General features: G+C 41.0%; 1 protein-coding gene and 1 non-coding gene across 3 annotated transcripts in view; one reads left to right on the forward strand and one right to left on the reverse strand.

The window, feature by feature from the left end:
* The window catches only part of XPA (XPA, DNA damage recognition and repair factor), a 34,350-nt gene extending 24,569 nt beyond the window's left edge, over window positions 1–9,781 (reverse strand). For both annotated transcript variants that reach the window (XM_023510524.1, XM_003785157.2), the window contains exons 1-2: window positions 9,553–9,781; window positions 608–715 (exon numbers count right to left, since the gene is read on the reverse strand). In XM_023510524.1, the coding sequence (XP_023366292.1) occupies window positions 608–715; window positions 9,553–9,724 (280 nt within the window). In that variant the 5' untranslated portion in view covers window positions 9,725–9,781. The remainder of the gene's footprint in view (window positions 1–607; window positions 716–9,552) is intronic.
* Window positions 3,153–3,259, forward strand: LOC111723705. Its single transcript, XR_002772197.1, has one exon. It is a non-coding gene; the product is annotated as a U6 spliceosomal RNA (small nuclear RNA).
* Window positions 9,782–15,457: the final 5,676 nt, after the last annotated feature.

Consider the following 15,457-nt stretch of genomic DNA (forward strand, 5'->3'; position numbering starts at 1 on the left):
TTTTTTTTTTTTTGATTGCAGTTATTGTTATTCGGCAGGCTGGGGCTGGATTTGAACCTGCCAGCTCCAGTATATGTGGCTCGCACCCTAGCCGCTGAGCTACAGGTGCAGAGCCTGGTTGTCAAACTTCTGATCAAATAAAATGTTTTTATGTTTTTCAAAGAGTGTGAAACTATCCTCATTGTAAGGATATGTATAAGTAATTTACCAAGCCATTAATCTGAGATATGGACGTAACTGCCAGGTCTCCCTGTCATACTTTGCAAACTGCTTTGTTTTTCCAAACATAAGTAACAGAACGGCCTAAATTTTATCTCGTAGGTTCTGGCCCCTCATTTCAGACTATCAAGATAATTCTGAATATTTATTCTACCAGTCAGTATGTAGCTGTCACTGCCTATTACAAAACAACTTTGAGCTTCAATCCCTGAATACACCAACCACAAGTTAAATAATTATTTCTGGATGTACGGCTGTTTCTTTGATTTTTTTTTTTAATATACTATCAAGACTAAAATGTGCCATTATTTAGCATAAGCTTGCAAATGATTATGCATGTTATACAAAATAACCAATCTAGATACTTATTTCCTGGAAAACTATTTACCTGGTTGATGAACAACTTCTCCAATTTTATGTTCTTCTTCTTCCTCCTCCAAAATGAAACCACCTCCTGTGTCAATTATCTTTGGGGCTGCTTTTACATTGGTCATGCCTACAAAAAGCAAAGCAAGGGACAGTAATCAACAATCACACTTGGTAAGCCCCCATGCTCCCTCGTGTATAAACAGGAAATTTCTTTAAATTTAATATACAGGTCCAGGTTGTAGATGAGCTACATCCCTGAGAACATCTTTAGGTCAGATTTGTAAGTAACTTGGATCCCTGATGAACAGCACATACATGGTCATAAGGACAATAACAATACTATAATGGCTTCTAGGTGGGAACAATAATACAGCGTAATACTCCTGGACTATAATAATAAGATACAGAATCTACTGTGGTCTCTCTTTTAATTCAAACAAACAGAACATAAAAACAAACTCATAAAAAGTTTAGATATGAGATAGGAGAAACGTCAAAAAAGACTATTAAAGATTAGTGCTCACCTAATGTTGCATAAATGCTAGGCTAACTGGAATGTTATGCTTATTTTGATCTTCTAACCAGATCAGGAATGACATTTTAATGTCACTTATTAATCCACTATGCTGCCTAGTAATAACTGGTGCATGTACTTAGTAATAACCACTGCCTTTCACAAACTCCATTATTCTCACTTCACCCTCTATGATTGTCCCAACAGTTAAGCCACTGAAGCCTAATGCTTTCCCGATGAATGATACTATGTGGCTTTTCTCCAAAGACTTAATTTCTTCCTCTTCCATTTCTACTATAATCATCTTTCTCCTAAATGCAGGCTCACCTAGGCTTGCAGTGGACCTTTGGAGACATGGCCATAGGGTAAACACAGACTCAGAAAATCAAATAAAAAATTTAAGGGCTCCACTACAACTTGAACTTTACCTTAAAAATGAAGACAAAGTAACCTAAACCTTTGTACCCTCCTATCAATCTGAAATTTAAAAAAGTTTAAAATGAAAGTGATGCTGTGTAAACAACTCCATAAACAATGAGACTGCTAGCGTGAAGATGCTGTCCCAACTGCCAACGAAAGACTTACTTACATCATGTAGGTTTGTTTACATGAGTGGAAGAAACTAGTTCTCAAATTATTAACTTAGCTATTTAATTATAAATTATCCTATTCTACCCTTGAGAGCCTGCTCATAAGAACAGAATGGAATATGCCATGAAGGAAACTGTCCATAACTTGGGGACTGTCTATATATCAAACAAGGCAAGGATGTCCATGATCACCATCTCTATTTAACATTATACTGAAGATCCTAGCCAGTACAATACAGCAAGAAAACCAAAAAGGCATAAAAGTTGAAAGTAAAACACTCTTTTTTACAGATGGAGGTGATTATCTACATAAAGTAGCCACAAGAATCTACAGTTAAAATTAGGAAATAACTACACTGGGTGGCGCCTTTGGTTCAGTGAGTAGGGCGCTAGCCCAATATACCAAGGTTAACAGGTTCAAACCCAGCCCCAGCCAAACTGCAGCAGCAACAACAACAACAACAAATAGCCAGGCATTGTGGAGGGCACCTGTAGTCCCAGCTACTCGGGAGGCTGAGGCAAGAGAATCACCTAAGCCCAAGAGCTGGAGGTTGCTGTAAGCTGTGATGCTACAGCACTCTACAGAGGGCAACAAAGTGAGACACTGTCTCAAAAAAAAAAAAAAGAAGAAGAAATAACCACACCATACAATACACCCAAGTGACAAAAACCACTCATACCCACTAAATCTATTGAAATAAAAAAGGAAAAATATTAAGAAATAATAAAAACCTAGAAACAGATGTGTAAAATATCTACACCAAAAATCAGAAAACACTAAGAGAAATCAAAGGCTACCTAATAATTAATGGAAAAACATGCCATGTATGGATTTCAAGCCTCAATACTGTAAAATATAAATTGTCCTCAAATTTATCTAAAGAGTCAAGGTGATCCCAGTTAAAATCCCAGCAGTAGGATGTGGGTGGAGTGAAGGGGTCCTGACAATCTGATTCTAATATTTATATGTAAATAGAACCTAAGCCAGCCAAGATAAACTTAAAGAACAAAATTGGAGGATTTACACACCAGATTTAAAGACTTACTACAAAGCTTCAGTAATGAGGACACTGAGGTACTGGCACAGAGACAAAGAGGCCAGGGGAACAGAAGACCAAGTTCTGAAATACACCTACATATATTTGGCCATTTAACTCAGTAGGAAAGATAATTTTTTCAATAAATAATGCTGTGATTTATGACAAAGGATCCACTATAATACAGGTGGGAAAAGATTTTCTTTTCAATAAATAAACTTTGGCCCTATCTTAGATAATACACACACATATGCTTAAAATGGCTCACTGCCTGACACAGACCACAAATAATACCATATAGCTACAACCAACTAATTTTTTACAAAGCAGACAGAAACACACACTAGAGAAAGGATGCCCTAAACAATGTATGGCGCTGGGAAAACTGGATAGCCACATGCAGAAGAATAAAACTGAATTCCTGTGCTCGCTTCAGCAGCACATATACTAAAATTGGAATGATACAGAGAAGATTAGCACAGCTCCTAAAAAAAAAAAAAAAACCAACTTGAGTTCCTATCTCTCACTATATATAAAGATTAACTAAAGATAGATGAAGGACTTAAATGTAAGACCTGAAACCATAAAAATTCTAGAATAAAACACAATTTTTCTACACATTGGCCTAGGAAAAGAATTTATGAGCAAGACCCCAAAAGCAAATACAGCAACAACAAAAACAAATGGGACTAAAAAGTTTCTACACAGCAAAGGAAATAATCAACAGAATAAACAGACAACCTAAGAATGAGAAAAAAGAATTGCAAACTATAAATCTAATAGTTTAGATTATTAAGGGCTAATATCCAGAATCTACAATGAACTCCAACAAATCAGCAAGAAAAAACAAATCACCCCCATCAAAAAGTAGCCAAAGACATGAACAGACTTTTCTCAAAATAAGGTAGACAGACAGCCAACAAACTTATGAAAAATTACTCAACATCCCTAATTATCAAGGAAATGCAAATCAAAACCACAATGAGATACCACCTTACCCCTGTCAGACTTTAAAGTCAAAAAACTACAAATATTGGCATGGCTGTGGTAAAAAGGGATGCTTATATACTGTTAGTGGGAATGGAAACTTGTACAACCGCTGTGGAAAGTGGTATGGACATTCCTCAAAGGACTAAATGCAGACCTACTATTTGATCCAATAATCCCACTACTGGCTAGATACGTGGTAGATCTATCCAAAAGAAAAGAAGTCATTGATCAAAAAGATATCTACACAGGAACATCTACCACAGCACAATTTACAATTGTACAGATAGGCAATCAACCAAAGTGCCCATCAATTGATGAGTGGATAAAGAAAATGTGTGTGTATATACATTCGATGGAGTACTATTTAGCCATTAAAAGGAAATGAAAGAATGTCTTCTGCAGCAACTTGGATGGAATTAGAGACCACTATCCTAAGTGAAATATCTCAGAATGGAAAAACAGACACCACATGTTCTCACTTGTAAGTGGAAGCTAAACAAAAGATGTATGTGGTTATTAAGACTGTAACAAACATTGGAAATTTAGAAGGGGGGAGTTTGGAAGGGGGTGAGGGATAAAAATCTACATATCAAGTACGATGTACACTATTCTGGTGATGAGTATACTGAAAGCCCTGATTTTAGCATGATACAATTTATCCATATAATGAAAAACACTAAAGCATCAATGTACACATGATCTATGTGTTTATGATTTAATAAAAAAGATAATAAAAAAAGAAAAATACTTGTACTCCCTAAATATTTTGAAATTTAAAAAAAAGCACTATCTTGAATGTAAAAAGTAAAACAATAAAAACTTCTAGAAGAACACATAGAAAAATAATTTCACGAACTTGGAGTAGCCCCAAGTTTCTCAAATAGGACACAAGAGAAAAAAAGTGCTAAACTGGACTCAATTAAATTAGGAAGTTCTATTCATCCATACACCATTATGAGAACAGAACACAAACTATGGGAAGACATTTGCAATATGGCAGCCTCCCCTTATCTGCAGGGGGTATCCAGTGACTCCCAGTGGATGCCTCAAGTCTGCCAGCACAGACTAAAACTCCCTCACAAACAGTGCCATGTCTTGGCATGGCTGTGGTGAAAGGGATGCTTATATACTGTTAGAGGGAATGTAAACTTGTACAACCGCTGTGGAAAAGGGTATGGACATTCCTCAAAGGACAATTTTTTCTTTTATTTTTGTTTTACTGGCTAAAAACTCCCTCACAAACAGTGCCATGTGAGCTGGTACGCTGTCATGATACAGCATAGAACACTGTATCTATTATGGCTTTTCAATCTGATGACCAAGATGGGATATATGCTGGACAAGAAGATGATTCACATCCAGAGTGAGAATGGAGCAAGACAGCTTGAGATTTCAGAACAGCGCTCAATTTAAGACTGATGAATTGCTTGTTTCTAAAATTTTCCATTTAATATTTTGAGCCATGGTTGACCACAGATAAGTGAAACCACAAAGAGTGAAACTGCAAATAAGGAGGTACTAACTTATGTATATCTGACAAAGGACTCACACTCTGGGTCTCTCTCTGTTGCCCTGGTAGAGTGTCACGGTGTCATAACTCACAGCAATCTCAAACTCCAGTGAGCCTCCTGCCTCAGCCTCCCAAATAGCTGGGACTTCAGGTGCCCTCCACAATGTCCCGCTAATTTTTCTATTTTTAGTAGACACAAGGTCTCACTCTTGCTCAGGCTGGTCTCAAACCCATGAGGTCAAGCAATCCACCCACCTCAGCCTCCCAGAGTGCTAGAATTACAGGAGTGAGGCACCACAGCTGGCCCATACCCTGAATATATATTAACAATAAAATCCTATAAATCAGTAAAAGATAAATAAACCAACCTAAAAAAAGAACTAATTGGCAGTGCCCATGGCTCAGTGAGTAGGGCACCTGCCCCATATACCCAGGGTGGCAGGTTTAAACCCGCCCAGGCCAACTGCAACAAAATAGTCAGGCGTTGTGGTGGGTGCCTGTATTCCCAGCTACTCGGGAGGCTGAGGCAAGAGAATCACCTAAGCCCAAGAGCTGTGAGCTGTGATGCCACAGCACTCTACCAAGGGCAACAAAGTGAGACTCTGTCTCTAAAAAAATAAATAAAATAAAATAATAGGCTGTCCAAATGGCCAATAAACACACAAAAAGATTCTCATCACCATTAATCATTGGCAAAATGCAAATTAAAACCATAATAAAATATCACTATACTCTCACAAGAATATCTAAATCAGTGGTTCTCAACCTGTGGTTCGCGACCCACAGGAACTGTATTAAATGGTTGTGGCATTAGGAAGGTTGAGAACCACTGATCTAAATGAAAAAGACTGACAATACCACAAGGTGAAGATGTAGAATAACTATAACTCTCATATATTCTTGATGAGATGATTAATAAAATCACAATTTTGCAATATCTACTAAAGCTTAACATACACTCCTTCTATGACCCAGCAGGTCCATCTCTAAGTATACAAGGTTAGACAAGTTCGTGAACTCATCCTAAAAAAAGTGCTACATACCTCACTGCTGAATATCACTAAGGTCACCTTCCATGTCCTCCCCTTGAGAAGCTATGCACTAATACCAGTGCCTAGGCCACCCTGCAAGGAAATTTTGGAATTGTTTTTCCGGAATGGCCATCAGAGCTGTTGTATTACCCTTGATGTCCTGAATGTCATCAAAATGGGTATCTTCCTCTCAACATTTCCTTTATCTTCTGATAAAGAAAAAAAGTCACTGGGGACCCGATCAGGTGAGTAGGGAGGGTGTGCAAATACAGTTATTTGTTTATTGGCTAAAAACTCCCTCACAAACAGTGCCATGTAAGCTGATACGCTGTCATGATGCAAGAGCCATGAGTTGTTAACAAAAAATTCAGATTGTCTTCAGTCTTTTTAGCACTTCCAAACAGTCAAGTTTGCTAACTGTCCAGCTGGTACAAATTCACAATGAATGATATCAAAAAATTTTAGCGACATCATTTTGAGTCTTGATTTGGACCAATGGAACTTTTTTAGTCATGGAGAATTGGCCAAATTCCATTGTGTACTTTGACGCTTTGTTTCCAGGTCATACTGTTACACCCATGTGTCATCACCAGTGATAACACAGCCCAAGACATCATCTTGCCTCTCCAAAAGGTCTTGGCAAACTTCAACTCTCCTTTGCTTTTTTTTATTTATGAGCTCCTTGCATGAGGACAATTTTGATGGTCATTCGAGAAAAAACAGTTCCAAAATTGCTTTGAAGGGTGGACTAGGCACTGGAGTCAGAGTACTTCAAAGGTGACCATAGCAATATTCAGCAATGAAGTATACAGCACTTTTTCTAGGATGAGTTTGAGAACTTAATTGTCATGCCTTATCTTATACACAACAGAAATAAATGTGTACGTCCATGAAAACACATGTACAAGAATTCTCAGAGATTTTATTTATAATAGCCCCAAACTGAAAACAACCCAAATATCTACCAAAAGGAAAATGGAAAAATTGTAGGATAATACAAAGTATCCAACACACAAATGAACAAACTACCAATACATGCAACAAAATGCATGAACCTCTCCAATACTATGTTGAGCAAAAAGCCATTTATATCAAGTTCAAAAACAGATAACACTAATCAAATGTTCAGATTAGCAGCTACTTCTGAGAGTGGAGTGTGCATATTGACCAAGAAAAAACAATAGGAAAACTTCCAAGGTTCTCAAAGGGTCTGTATCTTGATCATGATGGTATCTATGTGAGCATTTCCACATAATTCAGAAGACTACATTTTAAATAGTAATGCATGCTATACCTCAATATTGTAAATGACAAATTTAATATGCATTATTCTCCTTAAGTCATTTTCATTCTCTGGCTTCAATTTCTTCCTCTATTAAGTGAAAAGATTCCATTATAATCAGCCTGTTTCCACTGTTAATGGCAATTCTCACACTGTACTATACTGCCTGTTTTTCTCCCTGCATCCCTCCATTAGACCCAGTGCCTTTATCTCTGTAATTCTGACAATAGTAAGCATTCCACGGGTATCTATCGGATGGACAGAGATGGGTGAATATACCAGAACATATGATTTTGATTTCAAGAAATGGTAGCATAGCAAATGAATGTAAGAGCAGTGTAGCAAATGAGCACAATGAGAAGAGGGGAAATGGAGCATTCAGGGCCATACTTTGATCTGAATCCTGAACAGTGCTAGTTCATACCCCAAACAAAGTCAATTTCTCTCTGCTGCTATGCCTTGCTGCTTCCCCAGGACTTCGGCATCACTCTTAGCACCACATTCTAAGTAAGTCTTTTTCAGTCTTTTTTTTTTTTTTGCAGTTTTGGCCGGAGCCAAACCTGCCACCCCTGGTATATGGGGCTGGAGCCCTACTCCTTGAGCCACAAGTGCCGCTCCCATCTTTTTCACTCTTTTTTACAGCATAATGTCATACTACAGAGAAAATGGAAAGTGCCTAGCCCATTGAAATAATAGTACTGGAGAGCTAAAAATCCCAGCACTTATACATGTAGAAGTCTTAAAACACGGTGGACTGTATCCAATGTTACAACACAGTTCAGTCTGGGGTAACTACTTAAGAAATCAAGAGAATATCCATCTACCTTCCTTTCCATGATCAAAATTTTAATTCCAATTTTTGCTGTTTTTTCACTTTATGTTCCACAGCCGTGTAGTACACATGTCGAAACATTTATGGAATCACAAATATGAATTCATCAGTGCAAGTGAACAATTTTTTGTTCTGCCTCTAGAATGCCTCAAGTTGAGAAGAGAATAAAAGAAACCCACTATACAGCAGAAAGGATGAGCTCAGAACCATCAAAAGTGGCTGGAATTTGCAGTTATCAGTACGAATATCAAGACATGCCGCCAGCCGCAGGCTTCTTTTCTCACTATTCCTACTTTTGGCTGATAAAAAGGGATAGTAGATAATGTAGCTCTACACTTTCTCAACGTATGAGTGTAAGGCATAGCATAGAGCTGTAGGAACAAAAGCACTTCATATTACAGAGGCAGTCTGGAAGAACTGCCTGCCACCCAAACTAATAATGTATTTTAGACACCCTGGGAAAGATTCTTACTACTCGACCCCAGTAATGAATTTTTCTATAAAAAGAACAATTTGCAATGAGAGATCAGCCTTTAAATTGCTTTAATAAGTATGCTTTGGGCATCTATTTTTTGCTAAGAAATCACAGCAGGTCACACATTCAAGAATAGACTCATGGGATCTGTGGATTAGAAGGAATCTTAAAGGTTTACTATCAGTCCCTTCATCTTATATTTCAATGTCCTCTTTTCCATGCCAGTAAAGATTCCTCCCATCTCGATTTGAGTATTTCTAGCGATAGGAAGCTCACTAGATCTAAAGGTAATCCGTTCTACTTTGGTAGCCCCACTCTGGTAAGCTCGCCCTTAAACAACAAAACCTGCCCCTTTCGTCAACTAGTCCTAGATACATAAACCAGAACCCAGAACTAGCCTAACTCCTCTTTCTGGGAGCGCTGCGGCGCTGACACGCACAGGCTGGCTCTTCCCGGCGCGGGCGGCTGCCATCTCCAGCGAAAGCCCGGCCCCGGGCGGCCAAGACGCAGTGAGAAAAGGCCGGGCTGGGAGTCGGGAGGCCTGGGTCCCACCGCAGAACATCTCCACGGTCGTGGACAGGCCGCTCCGACAAGGCCTGCCGGGCGGATTCCCTCCACGGACCCGGGACTCAGCCTGCGCGAGACCGTCTGGGGACCAGACAGACCCAGAGAGGGAAGGGGCAGGCGCCGCCAGGGCCCAAACCTCCAGGAGCCGCAGCCGCCGTCGCCGGGTAGGGCCGGGCAGCCAGCCGGGCCTGGCGCAGCATCAGCGCCCGCTGCCGCTTCCGCTCGATGCTCGCGCGCACAAAGGCAGGGAGCTCCGCGGACTGTCCTGAAGCCGCTGGCTCCAGCGAAAAGCCCTCGGCCGCCGCCATCGCCGACCCTTTAAAGGACCTCCGCCCCGGCCTTGCGCACGAGCATGCGCGCTGAAGCGAACCCTGGACCCAGTAGTGTTGTCAGCAAGGTCTCCGCTCTCCCTCCGCCAGGTGGCCTCAGGGAATGAGCACGCCTGCGCAGTTAAACGGGCGGGAGGCGGAGGGGGCGGGGTCTGAGCATGCGCGAAGCCCAGTGACACCTGCCTGCCTTTCTGCTCACTTTTAACTCAGGAGAAGCGTCGATGCTGAGGTCAGTTTTCAGGACCTGGTCTTTGAAAGGTTTCGCTTGGGGATTCAGAACATGGGGTTTGGAGTCAGCCGCAGGTTAAGTTCCACTTCTGACACAATCTGTGTGACCTTGAGCAAGTTATTTAACTTGAGTTCAGTTTCTTCAGTGGTAAAATGAGAATAATTATGGAACCACTTCCTGGGTCTGTGGGAGGATTTTAGATGTGCCAGCACAATACTTGGCACATAAAAAGCTTCAAAAAATGATAGCATCAGATAGTAGTAGTGCCAGTCACACAGGCCAACAGATAATTGATCTGCTTTTGCTCTGGATGCATGGCCTCGATTTGAAATGAGAAGACCTGGGTTTAAACTGTGACTTCCTTGCTGTGTGATCTCAGCTAAATGCAACCCAAGGCTGGTCCACATGGTCCAAGGCTGGTATGTGAGAAGTTGGCTATCTTTGCCGTGGAATAGTCCCTCAGTATGGATGAGCTGCTGCCAGGTAGACTGTGTGGGTTGGGATTTGGGCCAAAGATCCTGACTTCCCAAAAGTGTAGCAAGTGGAACAAAAGAAATATCACGTGCTTTTCACAAAATGTATTCTTTTTCTTTATTACAAATAAAACATAAGTAAACCAGAAAACCTTAAGTTCTAATTACTACATATACCATTTAGAACTAGTTTTTAGAAAGTCCAACCTGACACACTGAAGTTTCCCACTAACAGTTCATGGTTAAAGTGTGAGAATCACAATCCGGTGGTTTTAATCAGTTGGTCATATGTGTATAATTTTCCAAACCTTGTATAACGTATATACGAGGTCTAACAAGTTTGCAAACTCATCCTAGAAAAAGTGCTACATACTTCATTACTGAATATTATTATGGTGATCTTTGAAGTACTCCTTGGGAAACTGCGCACCAACACCAGCAACTAGTCTACCCTTCAAAGATACTTTGGAATTCTTTTTCTGGAAATGACCATCAGAGCTGTCATTTTATAGCACACAAAACACACAACAATAATAAACATCACTCAGCAAGATACCACTGCACATCAACATCCACATAGCTCTAAGACACTGATATACCAAGGTTATAAAACATTACAGAGTTGCCCACATACGCACACTGACATTCCAGGAAAAGAGTTCCAAAATTGCCTTGAACGGTAGACTAGGCACTGGGATCACTGCATAGCTTCCTAAACATAGTACTTTGAAGGTGACTGTAGTGATATTCAGCAACAAGGTATGTCACACTTTTTTCCAGAGATGGGTTCTTTTTGTTTGTTTGTTTGTTTGTTTGAGACATGGCTTCAAGCTATTTCCCTGGATAGAGTGCTGTGGCATCACAGCTCACAGCAACCTCCAACTCCTGGGCTCAACTCCTCCCAAGTAGTTGGGACCACAGGCTCCCGCCACAACGCCTGGCTATTTTTTGGTTGCAGCCATCATTGTTGTTTGGCAGGCCCGGGCTGAATTCAAACCTGCCACCTTAGGTGTATGTGGCTGGCACCTTAGCCACTTGAGCCACAGGCACTAAGCCCAGAAATGGGTTCTTGAACTTAATTGTCCTCATACATAATTGTCATCTTCTGGTGAACTGGAGATAGAAACATCATGCCATCACACCTCCTTCCCTATCTGGTCTCTCTCCCTATCCATTGATCTTGTCCAGGTGAAATATCTCAGATTCCATGACACCAAAAGCACAAACAACAAAAGGAAAAAAATAAACAAACTTGGCTTCATTAAAATTAAAAAGTTTATGTATCAAAGAATACTATCAAGATAGTGAAAAGAGCCACAGAATAGGAGAAAATATTTTCCAATCAGATATCTGCTGAATCGAGTATCCATAAGATATAATGAACATTTCCAATTCAACAACAAAAAAACAACGTAATTTCAAAATGAGCAAAGGGCTTAAATAGACATTTTTCCAAAGAAGATAAAGATATGTAGATGGCCAATAAACACATGAAAAGATACTCATCATTAGTCATTAAGGAAATGCGAATCAAAGGCACAGTGAGATACAACCTTACACCCATGGGATGGCTAGAATGTACAAAGAAAAAATGGAAAATAACAAGTGTTGGTGAGGATGTGGAGAAAGTGAGACCCTCATACATGGTTTGTGGGAATGTAAAATAACTGCAAGCTGGAAAACAGCTTGACTTTCCCACAAAAAGTTAAACATAGGATTATCATATGAGTCAGCAATTCCACTCATGGGTATACTCCCCAAAGAATTGCAAACAAGTGTTCAAACAAAACTTGCACACAAATGTTCACAGCAGCACTATTCATAATAACCAGAAGCTGGAAACAACCCAAATGTCCATCAACTGATGAATGGATAAACAAAATAGAGTATAATCGTACAAAGGAATATTAGTCAGCCATAAAAAAGAATGAACTGCTGATACATGCCACGACATGAATGAACCTTGAAAACCTTATGCAAGTGAAAGAAGCCAGGCATGAAAGGCCATGTTTTGTATAATTACACTTATATGCAACATTCAAAATAAGGAAACCCAGAAGCTTTTAAGATTAGTGGGTCCCAGGGGCTGAAAGGAGGGGGAAATGGGTAGTGGCTGCTTAATAGATAGGGGGTTTCCTTTGGGCTGATGAAAATGTTCTGGAAGAGCAGAGCCTGTGGCTCAGTGGGTAGGGCACTGGCCCCATATACTGAGGGTGGCGGGTTCCAATCCAGCCCTAGCCAAACTGCAACAACAACAAAAAAAATAGCCAGGCGTTGTGGCAGGTGCCTGTAGTCCCAGCTACTCGGGAGACTGAGGCAAGAGAATCGCCTAAGCTCTGGAGTTGGATGTTGCTATGAGCTGTGATGCCGCAGCACTCTATGGAGGGTGATAAAATGAGGCTCTGTCTCTAAAAAAAAAAGAAAGAAAAGAAAATGTTCTGGAACTGAATAGTGATGATGATTGCACAACATTGAGTATGCTGCATGTCACTAAGGGTACGTTTTATTTTATGTGTATTTTACCACAGTTTTTAAAACTTCTCCAATTTCAACTAGGTTTAGGTAGGTAATGGGAGTTAATGAACCTAGCCAGTTGTATAACTGGGGCAAACTGGAGCATGGAGGTTCCTCTTAAAGGGGGCAGCTACTACACAACCCCAGCAGATTCTTTCGGAGAGAGAATTCTGGCCCATTTGTTCCCAATTAGTTCCCATTTCCATTGGTTTCCAACTGTGCAATCTTTCAAGAAAGGTAAAAATCAAATTTTAAAGCACATACATGTCTCTCGGTGATCTTGTTAAGATGCATGGTCTGATTCAGGAGGTATATGGTAAGACTCAAGAATGTACATTTCTAAGATTTCCGCAGTGTGCTACAGCACTGCAGACCACCACTTTGAATAGTAAGGGTCCAGATCACAGGCTCCAAAACTTGGCTGAATATTGGAAGCATCTGGGGAGTTTAAAAACACTGATGCTCAGGCCCCACTCCCAGAGATTCTAATGCCATGGGTCAGATGTGGGGTCCGAGTGTCAAGATTCTATAATTCTTTTTTTTTCTTTTGAGACTGTCTCACTCTGTCTCTCTGGGTAGAGTGCTGTCGCTGTAGGTAGGTGTCACTGTAGCTCATAGCAACCTTGAACTCTTGGTCTAAAGTCCTGCCTCAGCCTCCCAAATAGCTGAGACTACAGGCACTCACCACAACGCCAGGCTAATTTTTCTATTTTTAGTAGAGATGGGGGTTTCGCTGTAGCTCAGGCTAATCTCAAACTCCTGAACTCAAGCAGTCCACCTGCCTCAGCCTCCCAGAGTGCTGGGATTACAGGCATGAGCCACTGCGCCCGGCCTAAGATTCTGTAATTCTAATGGGCAAACTTTGAGAGCCACAGCTCTGAGACTGTAAAGAACAATTTTCCCCCAAGGTGCCATTTTCAGAATAATTAGTCCCCAGAACCTCCACCCCAACAAACCATTCCAAGCCTGAATGCTGGAGGATGTGGCCCACAGCTCAGATGCTGTACATGCCCTGGAATTTTGAAACTCTTGGCAACTTGTGTTTTTCTTTTGCCGGGAACTCCCTCTCCTTTAGTGTACTGACCTTTGTTATCAAGTTTCATGTACCTGGGTTTGAATTGTTAGCTGATGCCTCAACCAAACTAAAATGAGACTCCTTCTTTAAAGAAAGGAAGGATGCATGCCCTGGTCGGCAGGTCCCACAGAGTGACAGAGGCTGTAGGGCAAAGCTCATGAGTCATACTGGGGAGGGCACAAAAGGAAAACAGGCCAAAAAGACAGACCAGTGAATGTGGTCTTGCCTCTCCCAATTCACAGTCTCAGGGCAAACCTGGGACTATATCCTGCTTTGTACCGCTCTCATCTCCCAGACCAACGGTGATCCAGGCTAAAAGAAGGTTACTTAACAAAGCATGGAAAGAATGGAAAGCCCTAACCAAAGCCTGAAAAGGAGCAGGCAGATAAGAATAGAAGCCAGGAGGGGGAATGAGACACTTGGCAGGGTTTCCCGACAGGGCCTCTCGAAGTGCATTACCGGGGTTACTCATGCCCACGACAGGGTGTGAACACAGTTCTGTTTATTATCCAGTAAATAGTACCTGTGTGTGGCTTTCTTTCTTTATTTTCATTTTTCTCCTGCTTCCCTGGGGCTTTACCCCTTAATGTGGTCACTTTGAACATCACTGGTATCAAATCACAATAGGGAACATCTGCAGGAAGAAACATGGCATGGGGGGAATCTTTCTGGGAGAAAAAGGAGCCACACAGAAGTTCTGTCTGACCCTGTTGCCTTAGGCTGTGTTGACTTAGTCATGTAGGAAAAGCAGTCTCTGTTTTGCTATGCTTGACCAGGCAAAACCTTTTTCTGGAGAAACTTAGATTTCAACCTCCCTGAACCAAAAGATAAGGAGATTGAGGCAAAAACATCACAGTGGAGCTTTGATCAACAAAATGTATGTGCAGAGAGATTTAGGGAACGTTTCCTAAATGTAAAGCCACATGAATTGACTTTCCAAAATAGTAGGGAGTAGGAAGGTCCCAATGATTCAACTAAGGACAAGGGCGAGGGAAAAAATGACCATCAGCTCTGGAACACTTCATCGCTCACAGACCAGCAAGATCTGGTCTTCCCCACTCTGTGTCCCCAGAACCTGATTATGGCCAGAGCACTTTGCTTTTTCATCGCCTCTTCCAGGAAGCCTGCCTGGACTCCCTCTTCTGGCTGTCTCTGAACTTCTGTGTCGGGTGTTGTGGGCACTGAAGTGATAGCTCCTAGATTATCAGGTCCTTGAGAGTTGAGACCATCTGATGGATCCCAGTATCTTCAGGGCTTAGCATAGTATCTGGCACAGAGTAGCTGCTCAGCAAATGTTTGTGTCATTAAATAACGTTAATGAATAATACTGAATAAAACCAGTTGCATGTCTCTGCAGCACTGAAAATTCAAGTGGTTTGTGGTTCAAAGCTGAACCTTACAGCATGTTTCTGCTTATGCAC

The sequence above is a fragment of the Otolemur garnettii genome, unplaced genomic scaffold (assembly GCF_000181295.1).
Source record: "Otolemur garnettii isolate 467f Iridium unplaced genomic scaffold, OtoGar3 scaffold00014, whole genome shotgun sequence".
NCBI classification, from domain to species: domain Eukaryota; kingdom Metazoa; phylum Chordata; class Mammalia; order Primates; family Galagidae; genus Otolemur; species Otolemur garnettii.